Raw genomic sequence first — 17531 nt, 5'->3', positions numbered from 1 at the left:
TTTTTTTTTCTTCCCCTCCCCCATGGGTTCCTGTTAAGTTTCTCAGGATCCACATAAGAGTGAAACCATATGGTATCTGTCTTTCTCTGTATGGCTTATTTCACTTAGCATCACACTCTCCAGTTCCATCCATGTTGCTACAAAAGGCCATATTTGATTTTTTCTCATTGCCACGTAGTATTCCATTGTGTATATAAACCACAATTTCTTTATCCATTCATCAGTTGATGGACATTTAGGCTCTTTCCATAATTTGGCTATTGTTGAGAGTGCTGCTATGAACATTGGGGTACAAGTGCCCCTATGCATCAGTACTCCTGTGTGGTAGTAATTACATTAAACCTGCATATCAGTATAGGGAAGAAGTGACATCTTTACTATGTCAAGTCTTTTGATCCATGAACAACAGTATGTCTCTCCATTTATTTAGATCTTTGATTTTTTCATCGACATCATGTAGTTTTTACCATATATATCTCGTATGTTTTGTTAGATTTATACCTATGTATTTTTGAACAATTTTAAAGTATATTGTATTTTTAATTTTGGTGTCCACATGAGTGTGTGTGTGTGTGTGTGTGTGTGTGTGTGTGTGAATTTATTTTTAGGAGTTTTTTTGTAGATTCCTTTTTTGTAAGATTTTCTACATAGACAATCATGTCATCAGTAAATGGGGACAGTTTTCTTTTTTCATCTGTATGCTTTTTAGTTCCTTGTCTTGCCTTATTGCACTGTCTAGAACTACTAGCAGTATGTTGAAGAGGAGTGAGAACAGATATACTTGCCTTTTTCCTGATCTTAGGAGAAAAGTGCTCAGACTTTCACCATTAAGTATAATATTAACTGTAGACGTTTTGTAGGTGCTTTTGTCAAGTTGAAGAAGTTTCCCCATACTCCCATTTTTCTGAGAATATATATATTTTTAATCATGAATGGGTGCAGACTTTTACCAAATGATTCCTCTCCATCAATTGATGATCATGTAATTTTCTTCTTTGGAGGGTTACTGTGGTAGATTACACAGATTGACTTTTGAATATTGAGCCACATTTGCATCCCTGGAATAAACCCCAGTTGAGCATGGTATATAAATCTTACCACAATTTGATACAATCTATGTGCTGATACTTTGTTAAGGAGTTTTGCAGTTATATTCATGAGAGATATTGGCCTGTACTTTCTTTTGTACTATTGTTTTGTTTGTTTTCATGGTAATACTAGGAATTGGGAAATATTCCCTCCTATTTTGTGGAAGAAATCATACAAAGTTAGCATTACTTCCTCTTTAAACATCTGGTAGAATTCTCCAGAGAAACCATCTGGACCTGAGAGCTTTTTGGGGGGACATGGGGGGCGGATCTTTAAATTATGAATTAATTCTCCTTAATTGTTATAGGGCTATTCAAACGATCTGTTTCACCCTGGGTCAGTTGTGGTAGTTTGTGCTTTTCGAAGGATTTGGTCCATTTTGTCAAATTTATGCATGTAGAGTTTATAGTGTTCCCTTGTCATTTTTTGATATTTGTGAAGTTTCTAGTGATATGCTGTGTTTCATTTCTGATATTTGTAGTTTGTGTCTTTTTTTAGTCAGTCTTGCTAGTGGTTTGTCGATTTTATTGGTGTTTTTCAAAGAACTAGCTCTTTCATTGATTTTCTTTTTTTCTTTTATAAATTCCTTTGCTTTCTGTTCCTTATTTTTTTTTGTTATTTCCTTGCTCATGCTTGTTTTGAGTTTACTTTGGTCTTCTTTTTCTAAGTTCTTGAGGTGGGACTTTAGATAAAATGTATGCATTTAGTGCTTTGATTTTTCCTCAGCACTGCTTTAGCTGTGTGCAACAATGTTTGGTATGTTTTCATTTTTATTCAGTTCAATGTATTTAAAATTTATTTCCCTTGAGAATTCCTTATTGACCCATGAATTATTTAGAAGTGCATTTAGCTTTGAAGTATTATAAGATTTTCCTCCTTTCTTTCTACTGTTGGTTTCTATCTTATGTCCATGGTCATCAGAGAACATGTTCTGTATGACTCCATTTTTAAATCAGTTGATATTTGTCTTATGGTCCAGGTTACGGTCTATCTTGGTAGATGTTCTGCTGGAGCATAATAAAGGTCTATTCCGCTGCTGTTGGATGGAGTGTTCTATAAATGTTGATTAGGCCCTGCTGTGTTGTCATTTCAGTATTGGCACCTATTGATTGTCTTTTTTCATTCAGTTTGAGATCTTCTTGGTTCTTGGTATGATGAGAGACCCCCTCCCCATATATAATGACTTTATTTATTTTAATGTTTTATATTTGAGAGAGAGAGAGAGAGCGCACACGCAGGGAAGGGGCAGAGAGAAAGAGGGAGACACACAATCCAAAGCAGGATCCAGGCTCTGAGCTGTCAGCACAGAGCCTGATGTGGGGCTCGAACCCACAAACTGTGATATGATCTGAGCCGAAGTAGGATGCCCAACCGACTGAGCCACCCAGGTGCCTCAAAACTTTATTTTTTTAAGTAATCTCTACACCCAACATGGGGTTTGAACTCACCACCCCAAGATCAAGAGTCGTGTGCTCTTCTGACAGCCAGTCAGGCAACCCATGATGACTTTTTATTGGAACCTAGATATTTTTGTGTTATGAGATTGAATCAAAATTTAAACTTCTGTTTTAACTAACTTTCTGTGAACTGCTTTGGCATGGGAAGGGGAGGTGGGACTTCATGACCCTCCTCCACCAGCTCTAATCTCTGGCTTTGAGATTCCCCCCTCTGCAATGCTCCCTACAGCACAGTGCAGGAAACTATCTCTAGGTTCGTGGCCATTCTGAGTTAATTTTTGTATAAGGTGTTAGATGTAGGTTAAGTTTTATTTTGTGCCTATTGCTCTAGCGTTTGTTGAAAAGGCTGTCTTTCCTCCATTGAATTGTTTTGGTATCTTTGTCAAAAAAAAAAAAAAAGTTGGGCACAACTCTCAGTAAACTGAGGCTATCATAGGGCTCATCTCATTTATTTCCCTTTTCTCATTTAACGAAGTTCTGTACTACTTGCTTTTCAATATCCATAAACATTTTTTATAATTTTGTCTGGTTTTTTAGTTGTTTATAATGGGAAGGTGATTTCTGTCAGTGGAAGTAGAAGTCTTCCCGAACCAGTTTTTCAGCTGGAAACAACTGATGTAAGAGGCTAGGCCCCTAGAACAGCATGACCCTCTTGCAGGTCCAGCATAATATGTCCTGGACCATATGGACATTCCACAGATCATCACATTACTTCATTCAAAGTAATAATTCCCCTGGTCCTATAAGGACTCACGACCATTTGCTTAATACATGCTGGAGAAAGAGGCACAACCATTTGAGAAACTGTTGTATACAGGGTCTTATCTGATACCGATGTCCATGGATCTGAAGCATCATCATGGCCCCCTGGTAGAGTGGCAGTGTATGGGGATGGGGTGACAAATGTATTCCAGACCCAGGTCTAGCTCTCAGTGGTCCTACTGGGTTCGTAGACCCACCCAGCGGTCATTTCACTGGTCCTTAATGGGTAACTGAGATGGATATATTTGATAGTTGGCAGAACTACACTAACCGTGATAGGGTTAGAAAGGCCAGCACGAAGCTCCTGAAGTTGCTGCTACCATCTCAGGCCAAGATAATAAAAACTACCACAGTAGTGGCCCTCTTGCAGATCTAAAGGATGCAGGGATGGTGGGCCCATTAAAACACTATTTAATACACTAGTCTGGTCCCTGGTAAAATCAGAAAGTTCTTGGAAGATCTCAATCAAGTCATTTCAATTGTATCTGCTGTGCTAAATGCTAAATGTGGTGTCTTTGCTAGAGATTAACACAGCCGCAGGTACATGATAGGTGGCCATTAATCTGAGCAATATATTCTTTTCCATCTCTGTAAGAAAGGACCATAAAAAGTACTTTCACTACTGGGATGAGCAGGAATAGTCTTGCACCTGGACCATGTAAAACCTCCCACCCTGTCATAATATGTCCTGGACCATATGGACAATCCACAGATCATCACGTTACTTCATTGATGACATCATGGTAATTGTACAGGATGAGCAAGAAATGGCAAGTGCACTAGAGGCCTTGATAGGATAAACATCCTTCAAGTAGTGGTACATAAAACTGCAAATACCCAGTAATGTTTTTAGAGGTCCAGTGGTCTGGACCATGCCAGGATGTTCCCTTCAAAGTAAAGGAGAAATTTTACTTCTCACATCTCACTCCCAAGAAGGGAACACAGTGCCCGACAAACCTCACTGGGGTCTACAGACAGCATATTCCACACTTGGAAATACTGTTCTGACACATGTATCAATTCTGATAATGGACAGGTGCAGTCATGGCCTGCAAGGGCATAATGACCAGGTACCTTATCAGGTAACCTATTTGGACCAGAAGTACAAGTTGAGGGGGTGTGGGTAGGAATCTAGATGAGGAGTAGAGAAGGGAGACGAGTACCAGTGCAGACAGGGTAAGTTACAGCAGCCCGGGCTACGGCCTCTCCCAGACCTTCCTCTGTTAACCAGTTTTCCCAGGAAAAGAGGCCCATCAAATCCTGAAGGGATCACTCTAGAACTCAAGAAACAATGGATCCGAACAGCACGAAAGGTGGACTATAGTGAAGACCTAGTGTGCTGCCCAGATTCCCCGCTTCAGGACTGAAGCACTCATTTCCCAAGCTGCTGAGAATGCGGACGGTGCTCTTCTGAGTCCCCTTGGGAGCTGCCTTTTCCCGAAGTCAGACACCTCACCCAAGGACATGGCCCCTTTTTAGCCAATGTAGGGGTACGTATGTGGCCACTTGCCTCAATAGAGTACACATTTCCACACAGCCATCCTAGCTTGAGTGAGAGGGACTGACGGAGGTCTTTGTTGAGACCAGCTTAACCTCCTCCTCTACCGAATCCTGCTTCCTGGACTCCCCCACAGGTGTCAACCCAGTCTAAGATCCCTTCATCATAAACTTTCTGCACACAGATTTCCAATTCAGTCTGTTTCGCCAGGAACTTACACTATGACAAATATTTAAACACTTTTGAGACGAGCTGTGTGGAATGTTGTGGTTGTTGCTCAGGCAATTTCAGAGATGTTCTGATGGGGACATGGTGGTGTGGAAAGATGTGTTAAATGAGCTTTTCACCAGTTAACAGTAGGGATGAAGATCATTGAAATGGCAGATTTCAAACAACACCAGTCGTAAGTTTCCACACACCTTGCTGGCTAGTGTGTGGCTGGCTAGTTTTCAGTGCAACTGATGATAGACTTCTATCAGTTGGGATGGCCTCATGTGAATCAAAGTGCTTAACGGACTCATAGTGGTAGGTGAGCTCAAACATTAGGTTAGAAACTAGTCTCTCTGAGCTTCTGATAAAGACAGCAAAGAGTCATAAATTGTGTGACCTCACATTGTATTGGAGTGACTAGCACAATCCATTTGTCAGCAGTTGGATCTTTTTTCCACTCGTAGACCTTGAACTTAGGCAGAATTATCTACTTCCCTTATCTCCTATCAAGATACCTGTTCCATAATTACCCAATGACTAGCCCTATATCTTAACCTTGCTCTGGAAACCAAGATGCCATCTTTTTCAAAATTTCAGGGTTACAGAAACAAAGTAAGTTCCCTTTTTAAGCTTTTTTCATTGCAGCTTCATTTTTCTCCAACAATTACCCTTAGGCCTTATTTGGATCCCTTTAGAAAAGTAGAATCCATTGTGCTTATTCATATTTATAGCTTTATAAATATACCTAACAAAAATGACTTTTAAGACCTAAGACATATCAGCTTGTTAAGTAATTTGCCCATAGCACCCACGGGATATAGCCTATAAATGAATTTTATTTTCCCTTCCTTTTTAGCACCAAACCCCAGTAGCTCAAGAGTACAACCTACTTGGAAGTTCTGCCCCCAGTCTACTCATGCCCAGTAAACAGCATCTAAGAACACAATCTCTCTAGTCAATGGTTTTGTAATAGCACTGCATGGTAACAAACGGTAGCTATACAGCATAATGTATAGAATTATCCAATCACTACGCTGTATACACCTGAGGATGTAACACGGTGTTGTCAACTATACATTAAAAAAACCTAAAAATTAAAAAGGTAAAGTTTATCAAAACTTACGCACACACGTAAAGACCATACATGGTGCCATTTGCTTGAGAGAAATGTAAATAGACATAAAGGTGCAGTACTAAATCATAACTGCATAAAATTAACTGTAAAGACTGTAATAAACTAAAAAATAAGCAAAAACACAATCTCTTTATTTCCTCTTGAGATACAAATGTTCAATTTGTATGAGAATAAGCCTAGTGACGGAGACAGTGACTAGCTCTTCCATTTGTTCCAGTGAATTTCAGGCTAAATAAGATCCAGACTGTTTCCATCTGTTAATATTCAGCTTATCAAATCTACAGCCTGGTACTCCTTGAGCAGGACTACCCCAGTAAGGCCAGATGTGGTAACAGTCCAAGACAGAGGTGGAAAATACGGAGGATTCAACGTGTATATGCAGTTTCGGCTGTTGTCTCCATATGCTCTGTAAAATTCCACTATTTCGTCAGAGCTGGGAGTTGATCAGGGTGATGGCCCATCGTTGCTCCACTGCTCCTGATTCGGCTCTTCTTTTTTGCTTATTCATTTTGGGGAGACAGTGTGAGTGGGGGAGGGGCAGGGAGAGAGGAGGACAGAGGATCCAAAGCAGGCTCTGCACTGACAGCACAGGGCTCAATGTGGGGCTCGAACTCACCAACCAAGAGACCATGACCTGAGCTAAAGTCAGATGCTCAACTGACTGTGCCCTCCAGGGGCCCCTGATTCTGCTCGTCTGATTTTGAGGGAGAGTAGATTCAGAAAGTCTGGGAGCTGGTGGGGGCCATTCCCTTGGCAGCTTGTTGGGCTAACCAGTACTTGTATCTCTTGGTCTTGGGCCTCTCAAAGTTCACCACAGACATAGGTACCCTCACAGTGTCAAGTCCATTTACCTGTACACAAAACCAAAGGAATCCTCAGAGGTTAGTTGGGCAGATAAGAGCTAATACCAAGCTTTTTACCCAGCCAGAAAAAAGGAGACAGGACGTGAAATACTCACCGTCACCTCACACCAGTACTTGCCCCACTGTGTAATGGGTTCTTCTGGTAACTTTAATGCATGTGGGGCGACCACAACACCAAGCTGCAAAAAAGTCAAAGCCAAAAGGAGCTCTGTTTATGTTGATGTAACTCTAGGCAATCTCAAAGAAGGTTCTGGAATTTCCTGTACAGGAATGAATAAAACTGAGTTTACCCTGGCTGTTACCATGTTTACCCTCCACAGATAGTGGCAGAGAAACTCAGTCCCAATTTCTCAGAAAGGGAGGAGGATCCACCAAAGAGAAACAGGGCTTGAGACCAAAATCACTTCCTCCACACAAGAGTAGAAACTCCACAGTGGGTCACATTTCCCAGGTTTTTCCTAGAGAGGAAATAAATGATGCCACCATCTTTTCCTATCAGTCTTCAAATTTTGACCACCCTTACTCTTTAGTCATTTCCCTTCCTCAACCCTGCAACCAAGAACACTTTCCATAACTCCAGCTGGACGATCACACCCTTTCCTAACGAAGGGATCGATCCTGGGCCTCCTTCCCAGGGGTAGCTTCTGCCCTCAGAGGGACAGTGGTGCTTGGTGCTTGGGAACACTCACATTTTTGAAGAAATGGCGGGCAACTATTTCAGGGTTTAGTTCCCATTTGACGTTGTTTTTCATCCCCACCTCCAGGTGACAGCTTTTGAGAAACGTCACTGTCTGATAGGAAATATAAACAGGGGCTAGGTTAGAGTTGGAATCAAAGGAGAAGAAACATGTTAGCAAAAGGCACAAGGCCTGAATTCAGGAAAGAGGCACAATGTCTGCCTCACAAGCATACAGGTGAGAAGATGAATAGGAAAGCGAATATTTCTACTGCCTCAAGGCTGATTCTGTACAAAGAAGGAGAATGTCACCTATGCCTGGTTGTTCCTAAGCAAGGAGAAACAGGCCATGTCAAAGTTAGACTTATCAATGGGGACCACTGATACACCCCAGGATAGAATGGCTTTCGTAGACCATTTTAACCCAATACTTCTGGCCCTCAGTCCCACCTCTATCCTTTCTGCTTATAGAATGAAATATAAATTCATCAGCCGAGGATTCAAAATGTTTTACAAATCTCACTCCAACTCCCTTTACAGCCATAAGTATTATCCTGTATGAGTCCTCTGTTTTTGCTAGACTGGTCTACCTTTTATGTTAAAGCGTGCCTTAATTATCTACGTACACTTTTTCTTAAGAATACCTTTCCCACCCTCCTGGCCTATCCAAAGCCTACTAATCCCACAGGGGCCAATCTAATCCCATCTGAAGAAAAGCCCTCTCCATCACTCTAATCGTTTTTGGTCCATGTCATTCTTCTAATCTACTGCCTTGAAGTTACTGATCACTTTCTCATGTGTCTCATGTTTTTTGTGACTTGTCTGTAAACATCTATGGAGGCAGAGCCCTTATCTCACACTTTTCCATGGGTCCCCTACTACCTGGGTTGGGGCTTTACTCAATAAGCTAGGGCACTTCACCCAACAAGTCAGGATCTCCCAGGAGGTCTCAAAACCAGTTTTGGCAGCCAAGCATTTCCCCTTTCTCCTACACGTGTGTCTGCAATCAGGATACTTCAAGGAAATCAAGGAGCCTCTCAGGAAGAGGCTGGTAACTCCTTAAGTGACAAATAAGTAATAACTTTCCATGTTTTTACTCACCATCTCACCCGCCCTGGTCTGGATCCTCTCTAATTTTCCTTCTTGTCTCAGCTAGAAAAAGAAAGTTAAAGGTGAAAAAAATGAAAAGAAAAATGAGTCCATGATAAATATCAAACTCTTATTATGCTGGACATAGGCTGGGTTTCTGGATTCCTATTCTTCTAATCCCTATTTCGTTTTTAAGTTAAATATCAAAGGGAAGGAAGTTGCTAGAAGAAATCTTAAGGTTTTATTCTTTCTTCCAAGTCCCTCTGCTCACCAATTTCTCCTCTTCAAAGAGTTTCTTGTTTTCAGGGGATGCATATACAGCCAGACCTTGAGGCAACAGTCGATTCCGGCCCAAAGGTTTCTTCACTGAGACCAGGTCACCCCGGACTCCAAGTCCTGCCAAGGAGAACAGACACTGGATCAGATGACCTCCTAAAGAGGCGATGATCAAAGACACACCTCTTATTCTCTCACAGTACTTATTCCTCCTAGAAAAAATATTAATACTCACTAAGAACAACACTTAAGAGACTTCTAATTAGTTTTTTTACGGCCTGATTTAGAAGTTTCACATTCCCTGTACAAAGTGAGAGTTGTCCCATCACAGGGTTTCAGTCATTGTAGCACATGCTGTTGGGCCTCCTTTCTCCTCTACACAGTTGCCCCATTCGCGTTCCTTTTTCTATGCAGGAGGCCAATGGCACAATCACAGTACTTTTTATGGCTTCCTCTCCTCAAATACAGAGCAGATCATTTCTACAAACGGCGAGAAATAGCTAAACGGGGAGGGCAGGAAAGAGCTGACGCCAAACGGGGCCAGCCTGAGGTAGGAGATACCTTTGCCGGGCCTTACCTACCACCGACTGGGTGAGGATGAGCTCCAGGTTGCCTTTGGGCCCATGTTTCGTGTCCTCTACCAGCTTGTAGACGCGGTGTCGCCGGTGCAGGCGCGGCTTCCGGCCGTCTCCAGCCAACGGTACCTTCCACCAGCGCTCCACGATGACCGTGCCCTGGCAGTCGGGGAGCGGGGGTGAGCGAGTCTCCCGGGGAAACTCCTGGCGCCCTCGGGCGCCGGCACAGTGTGAACCCGCCACCCTCAGGCCGGAACCCCTCGGAAGCAATACTCGGGCGTAAAGAGCCCCGCCGGAGGCGAAGACCGCCACGGCTCAGAGCTGGGCCTCACCCGACTGTAAGAGAGGCTGAAGGCGCGCTCCGGGCCGGGGGCGGCCCCCGCGAGCGGCAGCCGCAGCAGCTCCCGGACAGCTCCTCGCAGCAGCACCCACGCCCCAGCCGCCACCATGTTCCCGGCGCCGAGGGAGAGCGGAGGAGGCCCCCGGCGCCGGCGCAGGAAAGGCCCCAGCGGCTGCCCGCGGCGCGCCTGAGCCGCCGCTGCTCCCGCCGGCGAAGCCGAGGGGCAGGCCCGGCCCGGATCTGACCGGCCTCCCAGCCGGGGTCTGGGTCGACGCTCCGTGCTTCAGCGCTGCCTCATCCCCTCTTCACTGTTTCTTCTCGGGGCAGGGACGCCCGTAGTTATTGGCAGATCATGGAGGGAGCTGGAAAAGGCACCGTGTCCCTCTTGGCTTCGCTTTAAAATGGGGGCTTCGGTTTAGCTGCAGCATCTCTGAGGGTTCCAGCTCTGGCATTCTGGGATAACGGGATGCTGAGGGAAGAGGGACGCTGCTTTCCCTTTTGCTTACTGCAGATCTGCCTAAAAGTGGGGGAGGGATGGGATCCTCTGGAAAACTATGGCAGCCCCGGGAGGAGGCTAACCCTTAATCTTTACACCTGCGGTATTTAAACTCGTGTTTAAAGCAGAATTCAAAATCACAAGGGAGATGAGCCACAGAAAAAGGAAACTGTGGTAGAGTCTGGACCGTTCGAGAGTCTCAAGCCCTCGAGAGAAGACCATCTAGATGGGATGAGCAGGGTCTGTTTTGGCAGCGGAGATTGTGTAAGGGCGCTCTCAGCATCGTGTTGTTTTACTTGTTTGACCGGTAAACGTTGTCCCTCCTCCTAATTGCGCTTTCCTCGCTTAGCTTCCAGGACACCAGTTTTGTTTTTGTTTTCTTCCTACTTCACCAGTTTTCACAGTCTCCTTGCCTGTTTTTTCCTTTTCTCCGAACTTCTTAGGGTGCCGCCTAGGACAGTCTTTGGATCTTTACTCTTCACAGTATATACCCCCGCTTTGATCTCCTTCAGTCTTGATGACTTCCAAAGTTCTCCATCCTAGACTTCTCCTAACTTCGCCCAACTCGAATAGCCTGCTGCTTACTCCTCTTCTTGTGTGTCTAGTGGACACTTCAAAGTTAATATGCTCCAAACTAAACCCGTCTCTAGAGCCTGCTTCAAACTGTCTCACCTTGCAACCTTACCCATCTCAGCTGATGGAAACTTCTTTCAGTTCTTGGACTCAACTTCTTTCTCTCATGCTCCAGGAAATCCTGTGGGTTCTATCTTTAAACGATTTCCAGAATCCAACCACTTCGCACCACCTTCAGTGCTTCAGCCTGGAATAAGACACCATCTTTCTCCTGGATCACTGTAGTAGTTAGTCTCTTGGCAAATCTCCTTTAATGCTCCCCAGTTTATTTACAACACAACAGTCAGGATCTTTTAAAAAACATAGATAATATCATATCACTCCTCTACTCAAAACTTCACAGTGACTTCCCTCACACTGTAGTCTACAAGGCTTTCCCAAATCTGGCCCATTAGCTCTCTGACCTCACCTCCTGCTTTCCTCAGAACTTACACCGCAGCCTCCCTGCTGTTTCTTGAAAACACCGGGCACTCTCTTCAGGGCTTTTACATCCACTGTTGCATAGGCACGGAATCCTCTTATCCCCAGATGCTGGCTTGGCTGACTCCCTCACTTCCTTTAAGTCTTCGATTAAATGCCATCTTTTCAAGGAGGCCTACTTGGATCACTGTATTTGTTTCCCCAGCCTGCCCCACCCCCTTCACCTCCTGACCTTCCTTTATCCTGCTCTTTTCTCCATAGCAGTTCTCACTGAACATCCTAAGTTTTCTTACAATGTTTACTGTTTTGTCTTCTCACTGTTAGAAGCTAAGTTCCATTAGGCAGGGATCTTCGTTTATTGGTGGATCTCGGCACCTAGAATTCTGCCTGGCTTTCAGTAGGCCTTCAATAAATATTTGTTGAATGAAACGAGTGAATGAATATGCAGAGGTCTCAAACTGGTGGCCCCAGAATCAAATTTTGCTCACAATGTTGATTTTTTTAATCAACAGCTTTTATTTTTTAATAACCACTCCTTTTAAAAATTTGGAGGAATTTAGCACAAAAATCTATCTTTCCATTTTATGTTGAAAAATCATATCATCTGGAAGCACTGAGTCTGCATTTCTGCAACTGGATGAAACTGAGTGTCAGCTTATTTTAGACAGTATATGAGCTTTCCATTTTGCTACAGCCCCACCCAGCAGCTCCATTAATTTCCATTAGCTGTCTTGGCTCCTAAGGCATTTATAGTTTGCAGTTTCTACCCTCCAGGGCAATGAGAAAGTTCAACAATGTGTAGCACCCCTGGATCATTAAAGGTAGGGATGACAATAAAAATATTGAATTGATAGGAACTGAGAACCAATGAATCAAGTCAGGCACTGGATCAGGGCTTTGGAAACCTACAGTGTCAGAAACCATTTAGTTGCTGAAGTGGGATGTGTGTGGTGTGTGTTACATGAGTGTGCGCACATGCACGCATGCCGCTGCAATAAGGGGCCAGGTTGAGGGCACTCAACAAGTGTTCAGGCAGGGCTATTCAATCAGTACAGAAGCTAAAGTACTGGTACAATTAAAAAAAAAAATCACTGGTACAGCCATGAAGTACATACTAGGTGAGTAGGAGGCTTAGTTAAGGGGGTTGGGTGGGGTGGAGGAGCAGCAGAGTGGAGTCTTGAAGTGACATAGGGCTGACCCTTTGCCCATGTCATAGTGCCCACCGGGTCACAATGACACCAGGCTGCCTGAACCCCTGCCACTCATCTCTGAACCTCACTTTGCCGCAGGGAGGCACTGAACTGAGAAACTGCCTTGTAACAGGTTGCGCCCTTCTATCTTCTCCCTTTCTTATATCAAGAGGGGAAAAACACGGAACTACCTCTACCCGATCTGGTCACCATACGCCTATTACCTTTACTGTTACAAATACCGGATCACCCTCCGGGAGAAGATGCTGCCTTGTTATAAAAGGTACTTGTTTTCCTCTCTACTTGTAGTTGTTTACATAAACTGTCAGGAAAAATAAGAGAATTTGAAGGAACTTCCCAAGTGGCAAGAGATAATAATAGCAAAATAGGATGGAAGGCTGGCATGGAACTTAAAATTTTCCCACCTGGCTGGCCTGGGAGAATGGAAGCAGATAAGCTCATCCACAAAAGATAGTGCCAGAGCCTGGTCCTATGTACCTGGAAGTTATGAACCCCTCCCCTTCTCAGATGCAGAGGTAAATTAATTTGGGCCCCCTTTTCCTAACCAGCATCATATATAAGGAACGGGAGGACTTGACACTCCGGCCCCGTTACTGCCTTCAGTGCTCCTGAGTCCCCAGCAGGCCTCCAGGGGGTCAGAAGCACCGAGCAGGGTGACCACGACCAGCTTAAAGAATTATACTCGGTAAGTGGACTGCACACTGATGCTGTCCGGGGGCGGCCCCTGGCTTGCTGTAATGACACCTTAGGGAGAAGGGGCATAATTAGCTAACTGGAGAACAAATTTTAGATCTCGAGGCTCATGCAGAACAGCTACTTGCTTTGGAAACAAGGATTCTGGCCCAGAGATATTAAGTCAAGATCACAGAGCTGGTGGTGAGAAGCAGGATGGGGAAAGAGGAGGTTGGAACAAAGAGCAGAACGAATTAAGAGTTCTGGGACGGAAACTTGTTTAGATGCCAAGAGGGGACTAGAACCTAGAACTCCTCGACTTGGCCCTGTACCATACTACAATAACATGCCTGTGGGTGACCTCTGCATTTTAACTGAGAAATCCGAGAATTCAGAGAAAACCCCCATGATGTAAAAAAAGTGGAAGAGCACGGTGAGTCCGTAAACAGATGACATGGCATTGTTTAAAGAATAAGCTCCCTAGGGGTGCCTGGCTGGCTCAGTTGGTGGAACATGCGACTCTTGATCTCGGGATTGTGAGTTCGAGCCCCATGTTGGGTGTGATTAAAAATCTTAAAAACAAAACAAAAACAAAAACAAAGCTCTGTGATGTAAATATGTTTCTGAAGTGTTGGTGCACCCCTCGGGTGAGGTTAGCAGGCAGTGATACTGCAACTGCATTGACTGCTTTCCAGATTGGTATCAAGGAAAACTCCACAATAGAGAATTAGGTCCTAGGACTAAGGGACAGAGTGAGGATTTGGCTCCAATTCGGTCAGCCCCAAATTTGCTTCCTCAGACACAGCCAAATTGGCCTGAGATCTGACTTGAGGACTAGATGAGAACAGGAGACTGTGTTACTCTTTTGTTCCCTTTCCAGGCTGGGAACCTGACGGTGCTGGCTACTGACCCCCTGCTTCACCAGGATCCAGTACAGTTAGACTTCCACTTCCGCTGCACCCCCCAAACCTCTACCCATTGGCACGGCCTTCTCTGTGATCATCGACTCTTCCTGGATATCCCATATCAGGCCTTGGATCAAGGCAACTGGGAAAGGTGACTGAGCCCTGATAGGAAAGCGGGGTGGGTGAGCGGGGAAGAGGCAGGAGGGTCCCTTCTTTCATCATGTCATAATCAGGTGGTGAGCGTGCTAACCCATGAGGGTGGATTCAGGAGCTAGATACTTTCACACCACCGAACTGGCATGCAGGCAAGCCTGTGAGCTGAGCCAGGATCTGGGCTTCAAGGGAGAAGAGCCCCCAGGGAGATTGATGGACCCTGATTCAGAAACACAGAAGTGAGGATCAACAACGGGATATGTCTTCGGACTTTCTAGAGTGGCTCCTTCTCCCCAGGCCCCTCTAGGATATGGAGGTCAGTCCTGTTGTAATCCCTGGGCTTCGGAGAAACATTTACCAACACCAGCTTATCAAATTTCATTTCCTGGCTTGGGTCAGGAAAAAATTGAGCCATGAGGTTTCTTCTACTCAAGTAGGTGTTTGGATTTTGAATTCACTAAATATTTCATCAACTAGGATTCCTCTTTCTGGCCCCTAGTTTGACTGCAACACTGGAGTATGTGGAGGAGAAGACCAACGTGGACTTGGTGTTTGTAAGCTTCCAAAATAACCGGAATGACAGAGGTAGGGATTGGCAGTCCTTCCTGGCCCCTAGTGCTGAAGTAGTTGACAGCAACTTTTCCTTTGTAGGAGACCCTCTTCCCCGACTTTTTAAAAGATCACACTCATACACATTTCAGGGATTTAACCACCATCATCCCCACCCCCGTTCCAAGGAAATGAAGGCAACTAGCACTCTGTTCTCAGATTACACTTGGATTATGAGGAAAGCCTCGAAGGTAGATTTCAGAAGCCAGACCAAGGAAGCACTGGTGACATTAACAGAACTATTCAAGGCATGTAGCTGGTAGGACAGAAAGGACCTCAAATGTATTAAGCACCTACAGTGTGAAAGTGTTGGGTATAGGGCCTGGAAGATAGGAATGGGTTTATCCGGATGCTTGGAGCACACGTTCCACAAACTACGACCTCCTCCCTCCTCCTCCCCCGCTTCTGTGGGACAGAAGATGGTCAAGAGCTTAGTACACCATCATTGTTAGGCATTTCATGATCATCTTATTTAATCAAATTCTGAGGAAGATCACCATCTTATAAAGGGAAAACTAAAGCTCCGAAAGGGTAACTTGTAGTGTCACAAAGCTTAGCAAGCCTTAGAGCCAGGGGTGGAGTTAGGTTTGTTAGTCCAAAGCAGATCACCCTAATGCTTGCACTACATGGCTTCCCTTCAGCCACTCCCTAAAGAAGCCAAATCCAGGGAAAGTTGTATAGAGCCTCAAAAAATGTTCTAATTTTTTTTTCACAGGTGCCCTGCTACGGGCCTTCAGCTACATGGGCTTTGAGGTGGTCAGACCAGATCACCCTGTCCTCCCTCCCTGGGACAATGTCATCTTTATGGTGTATCCCCTTGAAAGGGAACTTGGCCACCTGCCCAGTGAGCCTCCCTGAACATGCGTATTCCTGTTGAGGGGCTGGGAGCCTTGACCAGTGGGAACCAGGATGTGATTCAGGACACCTTTCATCCTAGAAATAAAGGGTAGTGCAATCCTCAAGTGTTCACTATTTCTTGGGGGTGTGGGGGAAGGCAGGGTTGGCTGTAGTGGAACATTAGCCTTACAGAACTGAATTCACTATAGAATAAACGTTTAATGATGGAAAAGTCAGAGAGGGAAGAGAGCCAAGGATTTTAGGTTCCTTTGCTTTCCCCTCTACTCCAAAATCCATTTACTTATTCTAACCAGTAACTGTGTACTTGCCAAGAGCAAAAGCCAGGGACTAGGGAATTCAGAAAGACAAGCCTTGTTGGGAGTTTTTCCTTCACATATTTCAGATTGGATTAGAGACAAGTATGAATTCCTTCTCTTTGGATGTGGAGAAAATCCAAGAAGGTAGCTGGACCCCACAGCTTTGGCTCAAGGGGAGGATTTCAAAAGACAAAATAAGAAATATGGAATAGAAGAGGGTGTTCCAGACAAGGACAGGGTGTGCTGGAGCCCATCCAACTGGGACATGAACTGATGAGACATAAAGGCCACATAAATGGAACAGACTTGTACTCACGGGAAGAAGCCACGGCTAAGAATGAGGCACTGCTTGTTTTCCTCAGCAAGAAGTCCTACCAATGAATTACATCAGGGCCTCTAAGAGTGAAGGCCAAGGGGCCGAGGAGCCTGGTGACTGACTAGTGGGCCTCTTGACCCTGTTGGGGAGCAGATCCCACCCCCGGGGCGGGGCGGGCGCGGGGGGGGGGGGGGGCACCGCGGTAGTTCACTGCAGCCAAGGTCCGAAACCTTGTCAAATCAATGGCAACCCTCCAAGGATTCTTCCAAGATCCCACAAACTCATCAGAGATGCTCCTTCACTAGAGCCTTTCTCTAACACACGGTACTGAGAGTTTTCTGAGAAAATAAATTTTGAAAATTTTGGGGCGCCTGGGTGGCGCAGTCGGTTAAGCGTCCAACTTCAGCCAGGTCACGGTCTCGCGGTCCGTGAGTTTGAGCCCCGCGTCAGGCTCTGGGCTGATGGCTCAGAGCCTGGAGCCTGTTTCCAATTCTGTGTCTCCCTCTCTCTCTGCCCCTCCCCCGTTCATGCTCTGTCTCTCTCTGTCCCAAAAATAAATAAACGTTGAAAAAAAAAAATTAAAAAAAAAAAAAAATTTTGGCTATGGTAAAACCCATGCGGTATATGGGTAGGCCTAATTACTAGATTAAAAAAACAAAACCCTGCATAAAGCATCCTCATGTGCTAGTTTTAAGTTTTGTAGTTCATCTTACAGATCCTTAAAAAGCCCTCCCTGTTCATCGGCCATTACCCCACCACTCGCAGTACTACACACTTACACTTGCTGCCAAGTCCCTTTCACAGCTCTCACTGGCTGAATGCTACTGGCCACGATGCAGGGGTGTGTGAAGACATGGCCTCCCGAAGGCTTACAGTAAGGTCATGGTGGAGACCTACCAGAACCCAGGCCTCTTCCAAATACCTAGTTTGGGTGGGGTCCTTATTCACAAAGCCCAAACCTAAACTGGTTTGGTTCTTAGTGAATGTTTAAT

At 44.9% G+C, this 17531-nt stretch overlaps 2 protein-coding genes and 2 long non-coding RNA genes across 5 annotated transcripts in view; 2 read left to right on the top strand and 2 right to left on the bottom strand.

The window, feature by feature from the left end:
- LOC121020979 (uncharacterized) overlaps positions 1-10120 on the top strand; it is a 15746-nt gene extending 5626 nt beyond the window's left edge. Inside the window, exons 2-3 of the long non-coding RNA XR_005786384.1 lie at positions 3843-3848; positions 10109-10120. This is a non-coding gene — a long non-coding RNA (uncharacterized LOC121020979). The remainder of the gene's footprint in view (positions 1-3842; positions 3849-10108) is intronic.
- LOC121020978 (uncharacterized) lies at positions 2553-12930 on the bottom strand. The gene is made up of 3 exons (XR_005786383.1): positions 12822-12930; positions 6273-6279; positions 2553-2566 (listed from the first exon to the last, which is right to left on the bottom strand). It is a non-coding gene; the product is annotated as an uncharacterized LOC121020978 (long non-coding RNA).
- On the bottom strand, positions 6262-10112 carry MRPL9 (mitochondrial ribosomal protein L9). 2 transcript variants are annotated; one of them, XM_040461082.1, is made up of 7 exons: positions 9963-10110; positions 9633-9789; positions 9051-9175; positions 8792-8842; positions 7704-7805; positions 7110-7193; positions 6262-7002 (listed from the first exon to the last, which is right to left on the bottom strand). In XM_040461082.1, exons 1-7 carry the CDS (start codon positions 10077-10079, stop codon positions 6868-6870), a joined length of 771 nt encoding a protein of 256 aa, XP_040317016.1. In that variant the 5' UTR covers positions 10080-10110; the 3' UTR covers positions 6262-6867. The 2 variants fall into 2 exon arrangements, with proteins under 2 accessions (XP_040317016.1, XP_040317017.1); XM_040461083.1 differs by having other exon boundaries at positions 6914-7025; positions 9963-10112.
- Positions 10164-16031, top strand: OAZ3 (ornithine decarboxylase antizyme 3). Its single transcript, XM_040461084.1, is given in 8 exon segments — positions 10164-10730; positions 12294-12340; positions 12880-12992; positions 13279-13339; positions 13341-13415; positions 14283-14458; positions 14960-15045; positions 15785-16031. Coding segments are annotated over 7 exon segments (681 nt in total). The 5' UTR covers positions 10164-10730; positions 12294-12313; the 3' UTR covers positions 15928-16031.
- The last annotated feature ends 1500 nt before the right edge of the window (positions 16032-17531 follow it).

Source organism: Herpailurus yagouaroundi, unplaced genomic scaffold (assembly GCF_014898765.1).
Source record: "Herpailurus yagouaroundi ecotype Mexico unplaced genomic scaffold, PumYag 254, whole genome shotgun sequence".
Taxonomy (NCBI): domain Eukaryota; kingdom Metazoa; phylum Chordata; class Mammalia; order Carnivora; family Felidae; genus Herpailurus; species Herpailurus yagouaroundi.
The sequence above is the reverse complement of the archived record's forward strand: the minus strand, read 5'-3'. Positions and strand labels throughout refer to the sequence as shown.